Source organism: Cygnus atratus, chromosome Z (genome assembly GCF_013377495.2).
Source record: "Cygnus atratus isolate AKBS03 ecotype Queensland, Australia chromosome Z, CAtr_DNAZoo_HiC_assembly, whole genome shotgun sequence".
Lineage (NCBI taxonomy): Eukaryota > Metazoa > Chordata > Aves > Anseriformes > Anatidae > Cygnus > Cygnus atratus.
In genome coordinates, this window is record NC_066396.1 from 28,119,232 (window position 1) to 28,141,359 (window position 22,128).

The 22,128-nt window shown below is 43.8% G+C and overlaps 1 protein-coding gene across 4 annotated transcripts in view; it reads left to right on the forward strand.

Moving 5' to 3' along the window:
- Window positions 1–22,128, forward strand: part of KANK1 (KN motif and ankyrin repeat domains 1) — a 95,200-nt gene that overhangs the window by 67,132 nt on the left and 5,940 nt on the right. For 2 of the 4 annotated variants that reach the window (XM_050716492.1, XM_035565848.2), the window contains 6 exons: window positions 690–3,344; window positions 13,303–13,524; window positions 14,093–14,201; window positions 15,800–16,012; window positions 17,331–17,418; window positions 20,080–20,299. In XM_050716492.1, the coding sequence (XP_050572449.1) occupies window positions 690–3,344; window positions 13,303–13,524; window positions 14,093–14,201; window positions 15,800–16,012; window positions 17,331–17,418; window positions 20,080–20,299 (3,507 nt within the window). The remainder of the gene's footprint in view (window positions 1–689; window positions 3,345–13,302; window positions 13,525–14,092; window positions 14,202–15,799; window positions 16,013–17,330; window positions 17,419–20,079; window positions 20,300–22,128) is intronic. The other 2 variants (XM_035565852.2, XM_035565854.2) reach the window with 2 other exon arrangements.

Here is a 22,128-nt window from a genome sequence, read left to right on the forward strand (position 1 = left end):
ACAGATGCCGGTTTCTCTTACAGTGGTGAAAGTCAGGACACTGCTGGAAGCGGGTCCAGCTGTCTGTCCTGGTGCTGGGGGGGCTTGGTGTAGACGATGTGAAGGGGGCAGAGACACTGCTCAAATTAACCTGAGCTCAGGAGAGAGTGAACAGGTATTGCTGCTCTTGCGGCAGAAGTTCTCCAAGCAGTGAAACAGCTGCGGATCAGTCTAATGGCACTGGTTGCATAAGGAAGGGGTTGGAGTTCCTGTTCCGTAGCCTGTTTGAATATACCCTCCAGACAAGTTGGTCTCCAGATGATTCATGCAGTACAGTGTAGTCCTGTGGTCTTTGTGTGGCAGCATAGCATGTGTGAAAGCCTGATGTTATGTGGGAAGACTGGGGGGATTCGGGGAGGGACCGCTACTAAGCTGTGCCACTTCTCTGCCGTTTTGTTAACGGAAGTTGTCAGTGTGCTTGTACGTGTATGCACTTCTCAGCATTTGAAAACCTGCTGATTAACATCCAGGAAGTTAATTGGGGTTCAGCGTTGAGGGTAAATCAGCAGGATGTCAGTCCCCTCTGAGGTGCCGTTTCACCACCAGTGGGCAAGCTGTGAGCACCCACCCTTGTGCCCTTGTGTTGTAGCACCCAGTTTGCTCAGACATGGTTTCTTTTCCATGAGCTGATTGTGTGTCTTCTTTTCCAGAAAAAGAGGAAGTTGCTATAAATGGAGAAGATGAAAAAGAACGGAAAGACCCCTATTTTGTGGAAACGCCTTATGGTTACCAGCTAGACCTGGATTTCCTCAAGTACGTGGATGATATTCAAAAGGGGAATACCATTAAGAAATTAAACATCCAAAAGAAGAGGAAAGCAATACCAGCCTCTACGGGTACTAAGAACTCTGGTGGCCATTGCAGTGGCTGGACCTCCACAGAGTCTCTCTCTTCATCGAACAGTGATGAGAACAAGCAGTCTTTTTTGGCAGCAAGGAGTCAAGTAACCTCATCTGTCGCTGTGAGACCACTTGTTTCATTTGAAGCATCTCCCTCCTACTTGACCGTCCCTGAGAGTAAGCAGCTCCCTCCTCCCTCCCCACAGCTTCCTCGGCACAACCTCCATGTGACAAAAACCCTCATGGAAACGCGGAGGCGACTTGAACAGGAGAGAATGATGCAGGTCACGCCAGGAGATGTCCGCAGGCCCAGACTTTCCAGCTTTGGGGGCATGGGCTCAACGAGCTCCCTCCCCTCTTTTGTGGGGTCTGGTGGGTATGGTCATATGTCTCAGCAGCTCCAGAACGGGTATCAGGGGAGCGGAGACTACGGCGCCTGCTTCAGCTCCTCCTTGGGCAGTTCCATCCGGCACAGCCCGATGAGTTCAGGAATTTCCACCCCGGTCACCAATGTGAGCCCAGTGCATCTGCAGCACATCAGGGAACAAATGGCAGTTGCTCTCAAGCGCCTCAAGGAGCTCGAGGAGCAAGTCAAGACCATTCCCGTGCTGCAGGTCAAAATTTCAGTGTTACAGGAAGAGAAGAGGCACATGATGGCAGAACTCAAAAGCCAAAGGAAACCCAGTCAAAACGAGACATACGGTTTCAGAAAACGATCTTACAGTGCAGGAAATGCAGAGCAGTGGGAACACCTGTCTCAGGGCCGAAGAGGCGGAGAACTTTACATAGATTGTGAGGATGAGATGGACAGCATGGAGCAGAGCTCTCAGAGGATAGAGGAGTTCAGGCAGTTGACTGCTGAAATGCAGGCGCTGGAGAAAAAAATCCAGGACAGCAACTATGAGATTCCATCAAACCTTAGGGCGAATAGAGAAAGCCTGACAAAAGAGAGCCGATCTGTTGCTGTTGGCGCTGATGAAAACATCAATGACGTGGTTATATACAACAGATCTTCAAGGCAACGCAGAGAAGTAGCTGTGGGGACAGAGAAAGAAATGAGAGAGTCTGGGGTTGGGGTGACAGAGGCCATGCTTGGCTTGTCTACAGAAGTTGAGAAAGAAATAGAGCTTCAGCAGCAGACCATCGAAGCCCTTAAGGAGAAGATTTATAGACTGGAGGTTCAGTTAAAGGAAACAACCCATGACAGGGAAATGACCAAATTAAAACAGGAGCTGCAGGCGGCTGGGTCTAGGAAAAAAGTAGATAAAGCCACGATGGCTCAGCCCCTTGTCGTCAGCAGAACGGTGGAAGCCGTGGTGCCAACAAGAGACCAAATGGTGGGAGACCACGTCAGCGTCGCCGATTCGTCTGTGGGGAACCACCTGCAGATGAGCAGCATCGGCACCTCCTGCCAGCCCGTGGTACGGAGCACGGCGGTGGGCCCTGAGCTGCTGATGACCCGCTGGATTGTGAGGGAGAGAGCCGAGGTGCGGGACCAGTGCACGGGGAGGCATGTGGAGCTGTATGACAAGCAGGTGGGTGTGGAGACGAGCGTCTGCGAGACGGGCGTCAACACGGAGGAGTCGGTGGGCAACCTGAGTCTTTGCAGGACGGCGCGGGAGGTCAGAGAGACGAGGTCAGTAGGCTGTGGGGACTGCTCGGTGGATGTGATCGTCCACTCCCCGAAGGACTGCGTGTCCCGTGAGACAGCCACAGAGGCTGTGAGCAGGGCAGAGGCCACGGTCATGGCCGTGCCGTCTACGGCCAGCCAGCATACCAGCACTGCCTTGGAAACGGTGAGCCGGTGCACCAGTACGGAGGTACTGGTGTTGGCAGACTGCAGCACCAACACTGTTCCGAGCAGCCATGATAAGCAGACCAACACGGTGAGCGTGGAGACACGGACTGTGGCCGTTGGGGACGGGCGGGTGAAGGACATACATGTGTCCGCTAAAACACGCTCGGTCGGAGTGGGGACCTTGTATTCAAGTCACCCTGGCTTTGAAAAGCCCTCTGCGATCAAAACCAAAGACTGTGGCGTTGGGCAGATAAACATTAATGAGAACTACCTAGTTGGGCTTAAAATGAGAAGCATTGCCTGTGGACCCCCGCCGCTGGTGGTTGTGCCCGCTGGCACCAGGAGCATCGGTGTTGGGGGTGAGCCGGTGTGCGAGTCCGTGAGCGGCCTTCTGGAGAGCCCTCTCCCTCCGCCGGAGCTGAGGACGGGCTTGGACCACTATATCGAGCGTGTGCAGAAGCTGCTGCAGGAGCAGCAGATGCTGCTTGCCGAAAATTACAGTGAATTGGCTGAAGCCTTTGGAGAGCCGCACTCCCAGATTGGCTCTCTCAATTCGCAGCTGATCAGCACCCTCACATCTATCAACTCCGTCATGAAATACGCCAGCACGGAGGAGCTGCGGAGCCTGGACCTTCAGAAACAGTGTGTGGAGAGAAGCACTGTGTCAGGTAAGCCGAGTGTCCCAACATACATTTGTGCCACCCCTTGCTAGCGCGGTGGGTTTGCCACCTGGAAGCTTGTCACCTAGTTCTCCCTGGTGAAATGCAGAACATGGTGGTGGTGCTGGAGAATGAGCCCGTTCATTGTTCCCTTCAGCCCACCACTGGTAACTGGAACTCAAAAGCTGGAGGTGGTTTTACCTGTCCCAGTCCAGCAGGCTCTAAATGGCCTAATGATGACGACTCTGAACGATTAAGTGTGGGATATACAAGAGAGGTATCTAAAGTGTTCTAAAGCTGAAGTGTCTAAAGCCAAATTTGACCACCATCCAAGGTGCTGACTCCATTTTATAACTCTTAAGGCAATCTAGGTTAATGTCTGTGGAACTGGAATGTCGTCCTTCCTTTAAATTTGGCCTGCTATTTTCAAAAATTTAAAATGACAGATTTGATGGCTGTAAGTCACATTCAACACCTGTATCAAGTTGACTTGTTTCCACAGACATATCCGCAGGTTTTGTACTGTTTCTTCCACTTCCTCCATTCCTTGTTCTTCCCAGTCAGAGAGAGAACTATGGGGTGCTTTCCCCATTTCAGCAGTGTTGATTGCTTTATAATGGGCAAATCCAGAGTGCTTCAGAGAAACCACATCTTGCATCTTCTCTTTTTGTCCTAATCCCTAATTAGAGCCTCGTATTTGGAAGGCCTAAGCTGTGATTACTGTTGGAGGTTTTGGTGACACTCAGGAAAGGCAAGAATTGAGATTTAAATACCCCTTCCATTTTATGTATTAACTGGAAAATCCATACAACTAATTTGAGGGATTTCTTTATTCTCTGGGGTGAAGTTGCATATTGTTTTGTTGTTGTTGTTGTTGCTGTTGCTGTTGGTGGGGAGTGGGGGGTCTAATAATCAAAAAAACCCCACAGCAACAATAATAAAGACCCTTTTTTGTAATACAATGGTGTTGAATTCAGCCACAGTACTATTCAATTCATAAATGTTGGCTTACTGGACACCAGTAGGTAATGACTAACAGTGACTTAGATAGTGTCGTGTTGGTCTCACCATACAGTAACTGAAACAAGAGGTTAGGGAAATGGGAAAAATGTGTGCCAATGCATCTGTATCATGGGTGCTGAACTGGAAAAAAAATGTTTTAGTAAATACTGCATAATGTGAGCATAATATTATTAGCTAATGCACTGCTATATAAAGCTCTTCCAGCTTATTTACTGTCTTAAGTTACCTATTTTTATTAAAAGGCAGCTTGGTAAATCTGGTAATTTTCAAGGTTCATGTGCTAAATGGAACCATTCATTAAATGTACTGAAGTAAAATTTTTAGCTTCCCATAGAAAAGCAATAAGCAACATTCATGTAGCAGTAAAGAAAATGTATGATATCCTGTCTGCATACATTCAATATTATACTATATATGCATATTATTATCTTTCTGGTATGCATTTTGTATTTTGGGCTCTTGAAAGTAATGATACTGTGATAATAAGTGTATCCACTAAGCACCAAGAGTGTCCTTAAAAACAGTGAACCAGACTTTTTACTAGCTGTAAATCCTCAATTCCTTTCCCTACTTTTACTGCACAGTATCAAATGTGGAGTCTAGAGACTCAAAAGTATTTAGACACAGGTGGAGTAATGGATCATATTTTACTAAAGATGTTCTTACTTGGATTTGGATTTCACATTCTTGACAAAATTATTTTGGAATATTTTTATTTTAATGTGTAATGCCATTATCTTTGGCAGTGGATGCTCAGTGTAAAATCTATTTATTTTTAGTCCCTGATGAGAACTAAATGCTATGACTGCATGCATAAATCTGTGTTCTAGGTTGTAACAGTTTAGACGCATGAAGAATAAGAATAGGAAGAGATCATAAGCCTGAAATGTTTCCCCTTCTCTTTCCATTAATTCTGAAAATGTTCTTTTTATTACAGTTATCTGCTACTCCTGCTGCCTGTTTCTGTGGTTTTACAAGTCATGTGTTCCTTTTTCAGTGAAAGGCTTTTTGCTGAATGAAGTGTACTATCTTAAGTAATTCTCTAAGCAGTGGAACTAATAAAGCCTCTTTATGCTCATAGATTGGTATCTTACAGAAGCTTTTGAGCTCTTGTTATGTCTTTCCCCACATTTAGTCTCTTGGATATAGCTTGTCGGGTGTCTTGTGTGTGAACTCAAACAGCACAGCACGCCTTTCTCTAGTCCTGTCATCTCAGCCTGGTTTCTCTGAAGCTTGTGTAAATACAAAAAATTAAGTTTGAGTTACTGAAAGAGGCATGACATTGTAAACCTCAGTTTGTTACAAAAGCAGGCTGAACACAGAGACAGAAACTGCTGGTTCCAGATGAGCAGCAGCAGTGTTGTAGTTAATGTTTTGTTCAAAGAGCTTCCTTAGGAAGCACCCGTTAGAGGCAGGTCCATTTAGGGGAAAAAAAAAAGAAACACCTGGGCTAGCTCTGAGGTGTGTAATTTGGGTACCAGAAGCAGCATCAGGCCAGTTTGCTGTGTTAAAAAGGTTAAATAGTTAGTGGTACGTACTGCTACCAATACCCGAGTTAGCACGTCAGTCAAATTCTGTCCATTTTATAGATTTTTCTCTATTAGCCCTGTGGGGTAGGCGACGTGCTGCAGAGGTGTCTGCAGTTTCACAGCAGGTGCAAGTTGGTGAGCAGTGATGGGAGGCAGATGAGAGAGCTGGACCTTTTGGAGTGAGATGCGGTCTGCATCCACAGCTACCCTGCTTAGAGGCAATCCGAGCAGACCTGTGAGATTATCTGCAAACTGGGTCTATCAGCAATTAATGTATTGCTTCTTGCAAAATAAACACCTTCATTTCAGTAGCTAAGCAACTCCTATTTACATAGGTGCTGTCTTTCAGGAGCCTGAGTGGTGTCAGGGAAATCAAATCCACTGTCCAGACAACTCAGTTCCACTCTGTACCATGATTTTAGCCAGCATTGGCACGGTGTCTGTCCAGCTGGATCATACAGATGTGGGTGACAAACCTAGATGCCTACTGGTCTTTATTCTTAGTGTAGCCAGCCTACAGGGCTAAAAGAGAGTCAAGTCTGCTTTGTCTCTCCATTTATTGTTACAGAATTTTTGAGAAGTTTCAGAAAAGTACATTTGACTGCATGTGATGTATTTTACAAAACATCACCCAGAGGCTTAATTTAACTTGGAGGCTTCTCAATTACATAGGCTTTTCACAAAGAAATCTTACAGTTGGATGTATTTCATAGACAAGGAGTTTGCAAGATTGGCATTTAGAAACAACTGTTCTGCTCTTGCCCCAAAAAATTACCTGAGCATGTTTGTTCTGAAAATGACTGGTTACTTTGCCTCAGTGATCTCTGGATTTGGTTTTGCATTCACTTTTTGGAACAGTCCTTATGGAGCACCCCAGTGAAATTACTACACGATCATTGCAAGACAGGAGTTAACTTCTGATAAAAAGACTTGAGGGAGAGAGTGAATGAATTGAGAAGCAAGTGGTGTCATAAAGACTTGTGGGGCTTAGGAAAACATGACATGCCATCTGGTGGAAAGACCTTTCAAGGTTTTCTACTCTTAACTTTCACCCAGAGCTGAGGAGGCAGGTTGAGGGACGATGGAAAAACTGGAAGATTGACTATGGTGTGAGATGCCTCTAGCTGTCCAGAGCTGGTGTTGTACACCAGCGAGGTATTGTGGCCATGGTTGTCTTGCTCGCTGGTGTCATTCGTAATGCAGAAACAGGAGCAAATTGGAGAAAGGTGTTGTCACTTTACTTCTCTTCTGTTTGACATTTGTAGCCTTTTCTCTTAGAGACTGTGTAGCTTGGTGGTTGATAGCCCTTATTATCCTGGCAGCATGAATCATGCTAGTGCAGTTGAAGACTGGAGGCTTGCCTGAGGCTCAGGAGCCTAGGGCTGTTCAACGTCCTGGCATGCCAGTGGGTCTGGTAAGGCTGCAGGCTGCAGCAGATTACAGTAATTATCTACTTTTAGGCAACTGAATGAACACAGCAGCTTCAGCTCTGCCACAGGTGCATGTCTTAATCACCAGGTTTAAGCTTCTGTACAGATGTGCTTGTTTGTGAAACAAACAGGGTCCATCCTTCTCTCTGCTGGCAAGAGGATGAATGACGTGCATGATGTGTTTTTAATATTCCCTGAAAGACAGTGCGTGGTGAAAAGCAGTCATGCAGATGGTCCCCATCTGTATACCAGATGCTTACTGTTTCTTCATGTGTGTGTGACTGGCTTCTCCAAGAATACAGTGCCTCTTTTGCATTTTTCACATGGGAGGTGCTATCTATTGACCTGTTGGTTGCAACAGGCTCGAATGCCCATGTCATTTGAAAATGGTAATGACCTCTCTATTAGGAGTTGAGGGGTTTAACTGGGTTTTGTTCTGTTTTAAATACCCATCCATTTGTATCAGAAGAGAAGCAGAGATCTGGTCAGTAATCGTCCTGTAAAGATATTATTCAAGTTAATCTCCATAAACCTCTTTAAAGAGGTTTGACATGCCATCCTTGGTCATGTGTTAACACAAGCTTATTGCTGTTATCATTATTATCATCAGGACATTTGCTGTTTTCATTCTGTAGCAGTAGTACGTGGAATGTTTAAATACGAAGGCTGCTCTCTCTCCTCGTTTTTGCTGCAGTTAATAAAGAGTAGGATCTGCAAGTGGTTTAATTTTTTTATTATTTTTTATTTTGAATATATAGCTGCCTTAGAGAGAGTGGCAAGCTCTGGTCTACTAACTTGTCTGTTAGGGTGGCAGTGGTAATACCCCAGTTCTCTGCCCACACTGTGGCACAGGAACATGATGTTCAGGTGCTGAGCTTTGTTCAGAGTTCAACTCGCATGGTAACAGACACACCTATTCTTATTTAATGTAAGGAGATTCCCATTCTTCCGAGGAAGTGCTGTAATATTCAAGCAACAACAAAGCATCAGCTGAGAAGATAAACCTCTCATAAAATGAGAGTGGAAAAAAGAAATACTGGGATGACTCTCTTGCTGTGCCTGGTGTCATGAGATGCTTTGATCAGCCATTCATCAGGGAAATTAGGATAGCTTTCACCTAGCTTCACATGCGTTTGTGCTGGAAAAGAGAGCATGTCATAAATAAGCTGATAAGCTGTGTCATTTACTGTGTTCAGTCTTGTTGAATTAAAGGAATCAGTTTTGAATTCCAGTTTCAACATACTGGCTTCACAGGCTAGTTTGGGGATGGAAAGCAGCTTCTCAACATGAAGAAGAGAGTTGCAGTGAGAGTGATACTGAAATTGAGGTTGTTATTATAATTGGATGGGCCAGAGCCTTCCAGTTAAAAGGAACAGTTTCCCAGGAACCAAGTGTTGGTTACAGCATTTACCTGGGCCTGAGCCTGAAGTGAGTCAGGCATCTGTCAATTTGTCATATAAAAACATCACACGTGGCAATCTTTTGTTCTGAAATTTAAAATCTACTGACTTTTAACCTGTATTAACTAAAAAATATGTTTTAAAATGAAACTGCATTTAGTCTTCTGAAGATAACACATTTGTTGTCCATAGGTGGATGGGATAATATCAATCGTTGTGAATGTTTAAACACAGCATGTTTGCTCATCGCTGCCTCTTTATTTACCTTAGAATGTTGGTGGTTTGTGGCTTTTTCCTTCTTTCTTTCTTTCTTTTTCTTTCCTTCTTTCTTTCTTTCTTTCTTTCTTTCTTTCTTTCTTTCTTTCTTTCTTTCTTTTTTTTTTGTTACCATTAGTAGACCAAATGGAAAGTGGATTAAAAATTGTATGAAAAAATACCTTTTTAAAGAGAAAGAAGACTTGAGTGCTCTTTGGCTGTTGTAATTTCATAGTGAGCTGAGTGCTACCCTGAAAAATTCATGCAGTTTGCAAGAGAAGTTTCTTTGCTGTATAATCAGGCATACTGTCTGATTTTTGGGTGGTCCTGTGCAGACCCAGGGGTTGGACTCAATGATCCTTGTGGATCCCTTCCAATTCAGGATATTCTGTAGTTCTGTGATATACTACAAAACAACATTTATACACTGTCTTTAGTAGAGAGTGTATACTTTGTGTCGTTGTCTTTTATCAAAGTATGGCACAAATAAACGCCTACCCCATCAACAGTTTAAAAATAAAATCTCTGTGCAGCTATTGCATAGGCAGCAAGCTCGTGCCCTTTTTTTAGATAGGAAGCCTGTGATGTTCCAGCCAGCGTGCTAGGTTGTCATCCCACTGGTATTTAATTCCCCTGGCCTCGTTTGCACTCCTCATGATTTCCACTGGCTTAAGAGTACTGTCAAGCTATGTGTTTTTTATAGTATTACACAGGTTTGCCTTCATTAGAGTAAAAGGAGTTTTTCAAAAGCTGGTAAAGGCCAGCCTTCGATTAGCATAAGTTCAGCACAAATCCAGGGAAAAAGTACTGTTTAAAACTCAATCCAGTCAGTTCGCTGAGCCTGCTTACTCTGTGACTTCATGGCTGCTTACACTGTGATAGATGAAAGGAGAGGTCCACAGTTAGGAAAGGAAGTAGCATGTTAACAACAAAAACAGATTTTTTAGGTGCCAGGCAAGCCCTGTAGTAATCTGATGCTGACATGTAGTAGCTTTGCTGTCACTTTGGTTTAAATTGATGAGGTCTTCAAAAAGAGCACAAGTGATTTAGGAGCAGAGGTTACTTCTAGAAAATTAAAAACAGGTGTTCTTGTTCCCTCAAACTGCTAGGACTAAGCCACCAAGGAGACTTTGGACACTTCTTTCCCTCTGAAATTGATGAGAGTAGCTTTCTGCATGTGGGTTTATGAATGGCTTAAGTCCATAAGTTTTTTTTTTATTGTTATTTATTGTTGTTTTATTGCGCTTCTAAATTACCTGTGAATTTTTCAATGATCCTTTGCTGTATTGCAAAATACACTTAGAAATTCCTGGCAGCTACCTGCTGTGGTTAACTACACTATACCAATACTTAGAGTCTTGTGTCAAGTTTGTGTTATTTGCCCACAACAATAAACAAACAAAAATCAGCATGGTAAGTGTACCTGGATGGCTGTCTGGAGGCGGGAATAGCTAAGTGATGAATCTGTTGGCAGCTGGGGAGGATTCTGTGCAAACAGTTCACATCTTTGCTCCACGATTTCCTTGGGAATTTGGTGGGGAAGTTAAGGGGCAGCAGTATGGCTTTGCTGCTTCACCGAGCCACTTGAAGGCTGAATGAGCACCGGCATGCTTGAGATCTGTGTGAGGTGAAATGAAGAGTCTATTTTAAGGTCAGCACGGACTGGTGGTAATCTTGGTGAGGGTTTCATTTCCGCCCTTGAGGAGCTTGCAGCACGTCCAGCCCTGACAGCAGCCCTACAGCCTTGCTGAGGAAGAGAGGACTTGGCTCATTCCACTTTCCAATTTCAGCAGCAGTTCATTTAACCCTTGAATCATCGACGGTTGTGCTGGGGAGAACAGTCGCTTCCTTAACCCCTTTTCCCAGTGATTCGCACTAGGCTGCTGCTGTCCAAGCATATTTTTAACATTGTAGGCTGTTTTGCAGAGGGGAACACCTTGAGAGCTGATGTTAAATGCTAGCCAGTGGCTTACAGCATTAATGCTCTGTTGGGCCCAAAGCTGTCTTTCCTTGGACCTTGGCTGCTGTAGACACAACTTAAGTGCCAGCATCTAACATCAGTGGTGGGAGAATGGGTGTACTGGCCAGTTTGTCTAATGCAGAGTTGTTTTTGTGTGCTTGTCCTCAAACCTTTATGACAATCTCTTCTGTCAGGTGCAGGAGGCCGAGCAGGGCTCCTTTCGTCTTCATTTAAACTCATAGATAAGATGCTCCAGATAACACTCTGAGTGTGTTTTGTTCAGATATCATTCCATCACTGTCAGGTTTATCTAGGTGGGAGACTGACACAGTCTGCTTACTGTCCTTCCCCTTGTCCCCTTCCCCCCTCTCTGTGTCCTAGCCTGCATCTTCCTCCTTCACCAGCATTGTCCCAGGGCAGGAGAAGGGAGACACCTGGGGAAGTCCCAGCTCCACTTGAAGCAGTGTGGCCTCGGAGTGATGCTCGCTCAGCACCAGCATTGTATTTATAACCTACCTGGGACAGCTGGCTGAGACAGTGGCAATTGGAAGCATGTACTCTGTTTGGTAATTTTTTAATTACAACTGTCACTGCTCCAAACAAATGTAGAGAGAAAGGTGATTTCCTTGTTTTTCAGCTAAGGGAGTTTAAAAATATGTGGGTTTTGGCTCAGTGTTCCACACCTTGGCAGCTCTCTCTCCCATGGCTGGCTGATAAGTGGTGATGCTAACAGCCAGGAGGAGACCAGTTCTAAATTAATCACCGCTATAAAGTGAGGAGGGGCAGGGGGAGCAAAGTCGGGGCTTGGCCGTATGGTGTGGTTCTGATTTGTGGGGATGGCCACTCCAGCCTTGGCATGCAGGAGCATCACTGGAGGGGCTGTTCCTGCATGTGGGGCACTGAGGTTGCTTCCACAGGACACAAGCTTTTCGGTGTCTGGTCCCCGAGCCAGCCTGTAGTGAGATGTTTGCCAATACCCTGTCATGGTTCTTTATCATCAGACAGCTTCCCTGTCTCTGCTAGCAGGGTGAAGGCTGACTGGTGCTTTACCAGCTCTGGTCATTGCTGAGCACTGGCAGCAGTGGAGGTGCAATCAGAGGTCAGGTTCCTTTCGCTGTAGATTGGAGAAGGTATAAGCAGTGGTGGAAGTGGGCAATAGATCTGGTTACAGGGGAAGATGCCTTAGAAATGTGTGTTGGCTGAGAATGCAGAGCCTCAGAGATGTGGATGGGAATGGGAGCAGAGGAGGAAGGTGTGGTGAAACCACAACGTTCAGAAGAATCAACTACATTATGTCTTGGTGCAGTCTAGCAAGATCAATGGAGATGTTAGATATGTTTCTAAAAGCGAATACTTGGAATTTGCATTACTACAGCATGGTATCATCCTGCATGGTGCCACTCTTCTCTTTGGATGAAGAGCCTGTGGCTTAATTCTTGATATATACAAAGAAAAACAGTCACTTCTGCCTGCTTTTTTCCTCGAAATAGCAGGAAGATTACTTAAGGAAGAATGTATATGTAAACAAACAAACAAAGAAGTACATTTCACAAACAGAAGTATTTGTGCAGCTTTGCAGAACAGTCATAATAGCACAGCTGGAGGAACTCCAGTGGAATCTATGAAAAGGTCTGTGCATAATTAGCACTGTCTTTTAAACACAGAGGGGGAAAAATGAGGGGATGCCAGGAAATGAGGGTAAAAAAAAAAAAAAAGTGCTACCTAAATGGTTGGGATTTGATTTAAATGCAACTACTAGCTCAGTACAATCCTGTCCAAAAGAAAAAAAAAATCAGTGGGTGGGAGTTCATTGCAATTGTCTCAGTAATTGAGTAAAGTATATAACTTTAGAATCAGTGGCATGCTGGCAAAAAGGAAAGTTTCGTGAAAAGTTTTGCTTTCATGGAAAAAGCCATTTCTTGTTTAAAAGAAAATGAAAATAATAAGGGTAAAGATCTTCCAAGAGGAACCTACAGAAGAATCCTGCTTGTCAGGAAGGTCAGCAAGGAGCAGCTCAGTGGGTGTCCCCTTGGTCAGGGTGGTAAGAGCTGTGCCCTCTGCATGTGCTGAAAGAGAAGGAAAAGGAAGGGGATATTCCTTCCATTCCTTTTGAAGCCAATATCTTTATAGTTTTTCCTTGTATTGTATGCTTTCACGGAAGAAAAACTTGCAGCTATTTTTTTTAAGTTTCTGAAAGTGATAACACCCTTTTCCTGTTGGGTTCTTGTAACAGCGTATTAAAAAGCACAAGTGTTACCCTTTTTTCTTTCCCTTTTTTTGTGTTTTGTTTTGTTTTTGTTTTCTGGTGATCATAGTGTTGCCCTACAGGTTTTGGTCTGACTCCTCTATGATGACTACTGTCTTCTCCAGCAGGTGCTACTTTGGAATACATCCCTCATGGCCAACTTGCAAATGCCCACTTAACTTCAAATTTGCGAGCACTGAAATTGGAGCAGGACATTGTGCCCGCTCAGGAGGAGAGGAAGACTCCCCTGGTGGAAGCCGCTCGGGGAAGGAAGTCCTTTTCTCCTCAGGACAAAACTCTAGCTGCAATTAACCTGACAGATGACCAGCTTGCCTCTGGCCTCTATGGTAATAACTGGCTCACATTCATTTTTCATCATGCTGATGGAGTCTGAATACGAAACACAGTTAAAGCAGGTCTTCAGGGTTCCCAAAACTGAGAAGGAATTAAAAATTGCGATTATGGAGAAAGTAGTGTTGAGACTCTCTGTCTAATACATTACTTCTGGCAGTGAGTTGCTGTCATTTGACACCAAGAATTAAGATTTTTTTGACAGAGCAGAACAACCTGTTTCAATATTGGAAATAAGACATTGGACACGTCATGGAAAGCAAAGCAAAAAAAATATTTTTTTTTCCTAATGTTTTCTAAAACATCACAAAGATTGTCAGCATGTTGGAGGATGGGAAAGTTAGGCTAAACAAGTTTTCAGTTTTCAGAGTTGGTTTTGGAAGTGTTCTTCTATATTTCCAGTGTGCATGTAACACTGTGACTATATATAAAAGATAATAAAGCCAGTTTCAGCTGATAAATTAAGCAGAAAGCTGTTTGTTTTGAAAAACTGTCTAAAGCTGCTGCAGCCAGGGCTGCCTACAGATCTGTACTGATACGTATGCTTTGTCTGTATTTCAACAGTATGTAGTAACAATGAAAACACACTCAAATCTATCATGAAGAAAAGGGATGGAAAAAAGGATTTGAGCAACACCAAGAAGAACCTGCAGTTTGTCGGCATTAATGGCGGGTAAGAGGCCTGTCTTAAAAAAGTATGGCTAGTCAAGTCTTGTAGTGCTGTCACCGTGGGAAAGAAAGGAAGAACATCTGAGTTTGGGCATAGCTTTTGCCTGTCCTTGATGCTGAGGTGCATCCACTGAGCTTAAGGGTAGGAGGGCAGAATTAAACACCAGCTCATCTTAAAGCTCCATGAACCCTTTGTGTATCTGTATGTGTGTTGTCTCAAGTGGAAGCTGCAAGTCACACTTGGAGTCAGTCTGAAGTACCTGTACCTTAGATGACTGCCAAATTTAACAGGGTAAAATAAAGCAAATAAACTCCAAGAGCCATGGGAATGTTTCTCAGTAAGTAAAACCTCAATATGTCTTTGGCAGCTGACAAGAGCGGCATTGTGCTATTAAACAATGCAGCAAGGGATGGCATTGCTTAAGAATTAACTTTCCTGGCTTTCGGCTAGATAAATACAGAATCTTGGTGAAAACCGTAAGGAAAGAAATCTTCTTCTAGAATATTACTTAATCTTTGCAGAATGTTGCAAATAACTTTGAAATGGTTTCACCAAATTGCTTTTATATAGCTTTGCAAGCCCCTTCCTCAAATTATTTTTTCTTTAGTAAAAATGCTGTGTGCAGTATATAGCCTAAATATTGCAATTACTTGATTTCTTACATATTAGCTGAAAGTATTATTACTTCCAGTGGAGGAGTGTTGTCACTCATATATCAGTGTTGTACATTAGAAGGAAAGGTTGTACATTAATTCACGAGATGTTGAAGTTGGTAAATTAAAGCAATTTATTAGAATCAGCATTATAATTATCCAAAACACTTACTATTCACCTAAAATATCAACTGATTTGGATCACCACAGGAAAAAAAATGACAAAATTGTGGCTGTTGTCTTTATATAGCTCCCTTCCTTTCACCTGCCTAGCAAGGCAACAACACAGTTTGCTCTTTACAAGAGTAATTTCATCTGGGAGATAAGGTCAGGTCTGACATAGTGTTAAAACATAAAGGTTTTGTTTCTCATTACACATTGTGCACATGATAATCACAATGACAGAATGAAGGGAATTGTGAAGAGACCTCAACCAACAATGACAATTTAATAAGTTGTCTCTCAGATTTGAAAAAAAATATTAATAAAAAAGAATTAGAAATTAGTTTTTGCTGCTTTCCAGTAAGAAAAAGCATTATGACAAGAATGGTTTCCTTATACTTTCTCAGTACACCATAGCTAACCACAGAAGGTGAGGTGGTGTGGGTTTCTGCTGTCCCATTCTGGTGCTGTTAAAAAAATGAGTTTTTGAATTGTGGTGACTTACATTGCCCGTACTTTTTGTGCATTACTTAATGTGTTAAATTACACTTAATGTGTAAAATTACTTAAGTGTTTTTTGCACTGAGCATCTGCTAGGCTAAGCTTTGGGACGGTTGTTGGACTACCTACCAGTGTTCAAAACAAAAAGCAAGCAAACAAAGTGTCTGAGCAGTCTTGGCATTTCATAAGGAATTATTAAGTGCTTTTAGTTCTCTTAAGCAGAACGCAGAAGAGTAACAAATGTTATTGACTCTGACTGAACCATGGCTTCGTTCCCCCCCCCAGGTATGAAACAACATCCAGTGACGACTCCAGCTCAGAGGAGAGCTCCTCCTCGGATTCAGAGGAGGAGAGCGAGGGCCACGCGTACCCTCATGGCCACAGTGCGGAGGAGGAGGAGGATCCTGCGCTCAGTGCCCCAGAGACTGGGGCCGTGGGGGCAGAGAAGGACAGGCCCCCACTGGAGTGCGAGGCCGAGGAAGTAGAAATCAGAGAGAGGTAGGGTGGCCCTGCATGTGTTTGTCCTGCTTTGTGCTTGGTTGGTGGATGGACAGAAGGAAGCACACAGACCACAGTGAAATACCCAGTGAAGGGATGTGTTAAAGTTACTGTGCTTGCCAAATGTTTCCAAGTGTGCTGGTTTGGAAGGTTATGTTAAGTGGAATAATACTAGTATAGGGCAAAGACAAAACTGACCTGTCATGTTTCACTGGAGATCCAGTGTAACATCAACTTACCTCTTATTATCTGCTAAATAACAGAGACGTGGAAATTCATAATTAAAGGCTATTCATAGACCTTGGAGCTCTGAGTATTAAAGTGCTCTGAGCTTTATTTATATGGCACTAAGATGGCCTGATATTTTACAGGTGGCACAAAGAGATAGGCATTGTCTGAAAGGAGTTGTGTAATTTATATTTACTTTAGCAAGGGGTGATGGTGAAGAGGGGCAGGGATGGTTTAGGTAGCCTTGTGTATGTGAGGAGCACAGTCTTTGCAAGCTGGCTACCATGGTGAAGCCCTCCAAGGAGAAGAGGCAGCGTGCCTGGACAGGTGGGACTGAGCATGGTCCATGCAGTTGGCTAGCTGGAGCATCTCATTGCCCTGGAAGCACCAGCAGCTGGTGTGAAACCCTGGAGGGTTAAAAAGCCTGCCCAACACACCATCGTGTTAGCCCCTCAGCTTTTTTGAAGAATTCTCCTGGAAAATGGACATTATTCTCTCTGGTAGGTTCTAGGTGGAGACTTTTTGCTGTGGAGGCATAGTCTGGAATGCTATGTAGCTGCCTTATTTTCAGTTGTTCCCTGAGTTTTGAAACTTGTGGTGGACAGGGGGCAAAAGTGAAGGGGAACTGGAGAAACAGTAAACTTCCAAAGTGGACAGGATGGGTGAATGTTAAAATGTGAAAAGGCAGGGTGGCACCACCTATGCTGTTGCCCAGCTATTAATTCATCGGAGCCATTGGTATTTCCACTTTTTAACCGAGTAACCAAGGCACAGAGCATACGGCATGTCCTGTAGTAGTAGGTGAGAATTTCTACTAAAAGGGCTGTGAAGCCCAGAATACAAACGGGAAGCATCACCAGCCTGCTCTTCCTCCTGCTCCCCCATGTACACCTGGAAGGTGCACTTTTGCTCCATGCTGCTGTTCACAGTGAAAGGAGTCCCCTCAGAGGAGAGCTGCCAGAATGGCTCCCATGTCTCAGCTTGCCCAGAAATGCCCATTGCCATGCAACTCTTGGAAAGTTAAATGTTTTGATATTGAAACATCAAGGGAAAGATTTGAATGTGCCACGTGTCCTGCTGTCTCCCTCAGATACGAACTAAGTGAGAAGATGCTTTCTGCTTGTCACCTGCTGAAAAACAACATTGATGACCCCAAGGCATTGACCAACAAAGATGTGGTAAGCAATGCAGGGCAAAATTCTCTTTGAGCAACAACAGGGAAATTTTAGGGAGGGATAACTTCTTGTTTTACAGGGCTGGAATTGCAGTGGCTGGGCAGAAGAGGATATCGTCTTTCCTGGAAGAATCACGAAATGCTTTTTCTACCAGGAGACGTTTGTCTAGAGAATGTGTTTGTGCTCTTTGTGCTGGGATGTTTTCGTTCCAAGACACATGCTTAAAAATAGTAATGTGAAAGCGCAGTTTCAACACATCCATGCATTCCCATGTTATTTCTGTAAGCGTTGCTCTAGCCCTGCTGTGGCTGGAACTCAGTTGTCACACTGGGAAGCTGCATGGGGTGAGGAAGCTGTTTCTTCCCATGACAAAAGCCCAGGGTCTGCTCTGGACCTGAACGAACTCTGCCTCCTACTAAAGGCAGGGATGCATGTTTCTTTCTGTCTCGCACGTTTGTATTTGCTGCATATAGGAATTGCCTGTGCCATTTTCTGAGGACGATCTGAAAGTAAACAAACACCAGTCACTACTTAGTGATACGAAACTGCATTTTACATTTGTTACAGTGCTATGTTGTAAAATGCAGGAATCCAGTATGAGTCTCCTCTGTGATGGTGCATCCGCAGCTTCGCAGAGAAACTAGCATTATGTGTGTATAATTCTGACATTTATAGGCCCAGGAACGTTTTGAAAGGCTGGTTAATACAGGTGTGAAGGGTAATTTCTAATCCTGTGTCAGTCCTTCAGGAGTAGTTTAAGGCATTCAAAGAACAAATGCTTCAGGCCCTGTTGGAGTTGAAAGTGTCAAAAATGGCATAATCAGGTGATAATCTCTGTCTTGGAAGTGTGATTTGAATTTACACATTACTTTCTTATGCTTAAAGTGTTTGCCAGCACAAGTAGTGCTTTGTAGCTGGAAATGTCAGACTAATCAGCTCCTGTTCTCTGCCTAGCTGCTGATAAAGAAGTCTTGTCCAAAAAGGGAAAACTTCAGTACAGTTAGGAATCCATATAAATTTCCCCAGCTTTTTCCAACTCCCTCAGCTCTTGTAGCTGCTGTTTATGCCAGAAGGAGCTGCAGACTGCTCCCATTGGGATGTCATGGATTACTTGAGTAAAAGAAGTGTACCCCGTTGTAATATGTGTGGTACTGTGACTGTAAAGAATAAATTCCTCGTGATATTTTGCACTCAAAAATTTATAAAGTCAAAAAATATTCATAGTGTGTTACTTCATCACCATTTTTGTGCTTCACTCAATGTTCACAGTATGTGTGGTCTTTAATTAAAGTGGATTGGACCTTGTAAGTTTTTATAATAGGAATATTGATGTAGAAGCATGTAAAATATTCTCCCTTTACCAGACGTGGTCCCCCTCTAGAGCTGCTGGTACAGATCCTCTCTGCTTTCTGTAGAGGCTGGAGAAGTCTGCTGAATAACTTCTCTGCAGAATTGTCCTTGAACTCTGTGGTCACCTTGCAGGTGGGGGCTTATGAGGAGAGAAGATGGACATGCAAGTCCTTCCATGAATTCCCATTTCTGAGAAACTGGATCACAAAATGGGAGCTGGCAGTCACTGCGGGAGCCCCTTTGGCTCACGGCTAGGCCTGCTTTACCTAGGTTCCCAGCAGACAGTTGTCTGGCCTACAAGCCTCCTACCCCTCCACCCTCAGTCCATACCAGTGGGAAAGTTTATCCTGAATGTCAAACCTGCATCTCTTGTTGCAGCTTAAATCCATTGCTACTTCACCCATACATCCTGGAGGTGAAAAACTGGTTCTTTTCTCATTGTAACAGCCTTTTGCACTGTGAAAACATTACTGCGTTCCTTTTCCTGAGTGTTGTTTCAGCAAAGCATCTCCAGTCCTTCCTGTCTCTCCTGTAGGTCAGATTTCCTTGACCTCTAATCATTCTTGATGCTTGTCTTTGAAACCATTTTGACTGCATATTTCATGTCACTCAGTGTTCAGACAGGACTTGGTAGTCCAGCAGTTGCCATCACAGCATTTGCCAGAGAGAAGGGACTGCATCACATGCTGTGCAAGCTATAAAGTTATTTATTCACACCAGAACAGTGTTTACCTGTTACATGGTAGTGTAATGTTGTTTGCTTAGGTTCAGCCTGTGATCCTCTGCAATGCCCAGCTATTCTCCTGCAGAACTGCTGTCTGTCCAGTTCTCCTGTACTTGGTGCATTTAATAACATTTAATACTCAGGACAGGGCCTAATTGGCTTAGCGTGCTGTTTTTCTGGTCCCTGAGAAATGTGTGTTCCTATTGCTCTTGGTCTTAGGTTTGTCAGTGATTTATAAACTTGGTTAAGTATTTTATGGAAAGGGTTACTCCCAAGCCTCATCTCTGTTGACCAGTATTTGTATTTGATACCCATTAGTTCTGGGGGTAACCCCTATCCTAAAATGCAGTGCCTTCACTGATGTAATGTCCCTGAAAATAAGGTGAATTGAAGGGAAGTAAACAATCAGTTTACCTTAAAGAGAGGTTTAGTCAGAGGGGGAGCTTTAGCCCATGAATCTTGTTTGTGAGCTGAATACTCTTCCCATGTTGACTAAAAAAGGCCTGGCCTCCTGCATCACTGACTTGTGGGATGGCAAGTCCTTTAAATAGAATGCCCATATGTAAATTTTTCTGTCTTGGTTTTGGCAGAGGTTTTGTTTAAATACCATCCAGCACGAGTGGTTTCGTGTCTCAAGTCAGAAGTCAGCTGTTCCTGAAATGGTCGGAGACTACATAACTGCTTTTGAAGAGATTTCTCCCACTGTCCTCAGACATGTCATCAACATGGCGGATGGAAATGGAAACACAGCCCTGCATTACAGCGTCTCTCATTCTAACTTTGAAATTGTAAAGCTTCTTCTGGATGCAAGTAGGTTGACTGTTGCTTTTTTTATTGTTGTTGTTGTTTTGTTTTGTTTGTACTGCAATCCTCACAGGTAGAATTCTTGATGAGTGGAAGGACACGTTTGGGCTTCCTCCAGCAGCAAATATTTCAAAAGTTAACATCGTATCTCACTTTGATAGTCTAGAATCCTTGTTTCTACTTCTAGCTTTGGAAATGATGGCTTTTGCAGAAGTTAATAAAACATGTAAGTGAACTATATACAGTGCTGGTCGGGGTTTGGGACAGATTCATGGACCTCTGACTCTCAGACTGTAGCCCAGCTTCAACAGCTCCAGCCTCCAGAAGATTTCTCTGGTAGCCATGTGGCTGCTCTTTATCCAAAAGTAGAGTGCTGGTGTGAAAAGATGCATTCAGGTATAAACACCCATGTTAAACACCCAGATTAGTCTAGCCTTATCTCACTAGAGCAGTACAGAGCTGTTTCTGGTCACCATTGTGGCCTGTCTCTACTGTTCTCCTGAGAAACTGGAACGCTGTGGCAGTCTGCCATTTAGGAGCATTTTCCTGATAGATGAGCAATGTGATGATGCCTCATTTAGTTGCTTGTGTTGTTGCTTCCTCCTTTCAATCCCCATGCAACCCACATGGTAGTGGCAGAGAGGGGACTTCATTGCATCTGCTCCCCATACGTGCTAAACCAGAAGGCAGTGAACAGGAGGTGTCACACATTGGAGCTGGTCCCAAGCAGGATGTGATTTGTTTAAGCCCAATTTTGCTCCCTGACTGAAGTTTCTTTCTGAAAATTAGTTATAAAACCTGTCACAGTTGGTTGTGCAGCTCAGCTAGGCCAGCAACATGGCTGGAATGAAATGCATTATTTGTAAGCCTGCAACGTTTATAAATCCAAAAGCACAACACCAGATAAACAAGGACCTTCATGATACAGATCTCAGCTTTAATAATCCAGCACATCTGTCACACATGCGAAGACCTCCTCAGCAGGAAAGCAAACACTTTGAAATCTCTGGGCCTGTTTGAAGGCAGTCAGTTGGGAAGAGTGACTCAGGGCAGGGGAATGTGGGGAATGTCAGGAGGACAGTGCAATGCAGCAGGCTGCAGGGCAGGGGGAAACTGCTCCTCTGCTTCCTGGGGTCTCTAAACACAAGCACACTGATGTGTTGCTGGGAGTCAGGACTGATACGGTTTACAGCAATCACGTGTGTTGTTATGAAAATGGAAGTTCTTAACAGTAAAATCCAACAAATGTGACTGGTGCCAGGTGATAGTGAGGTGATGTCTAAATGGTGACTACAATCAACTTTGCAGTGTGAGTATATCACAGGCAGGTTCCTGGGCCAAGAGCATGGTGCCCATGTGTTTGGAGGGAAAAGCAGGTGAGACAGGAGACTCTACATCACCAGGCAGCATTACCAACAGAGTAAATAGGAAAATACCTTTTCTTCTTTCATTGGTCATATAGAAAAAGAGCTGAAATGTGACCTCAGGAGATACATCTCTGCTGAAGTAGTCTAGTCAGGGAAGGAGAACATCACTTCCAACAATTATCAGTTACTCACGAAGCAATGTGTGTAGCAGAGTGTCACATTATGTGGCTTCAGTGGCTTCCCAGGAGCCAAAAAAAGTAAGTTGTGTAACTGGTTATGAGGTAAGACAGGTAATGGTTATGGAACATGGAAACATATGTACATTTTTACACCTGCACTTGTAGTTCTTCTGCAACATTTTCTCTTCAGAATAAATATGAAGAATTTCCAGAAACATTTTTGCTTGTTCAAATACCTGTGGTGCAATTTAATACTAAGTCTAGAGATATTTTTTATGTAAGTCTTTGC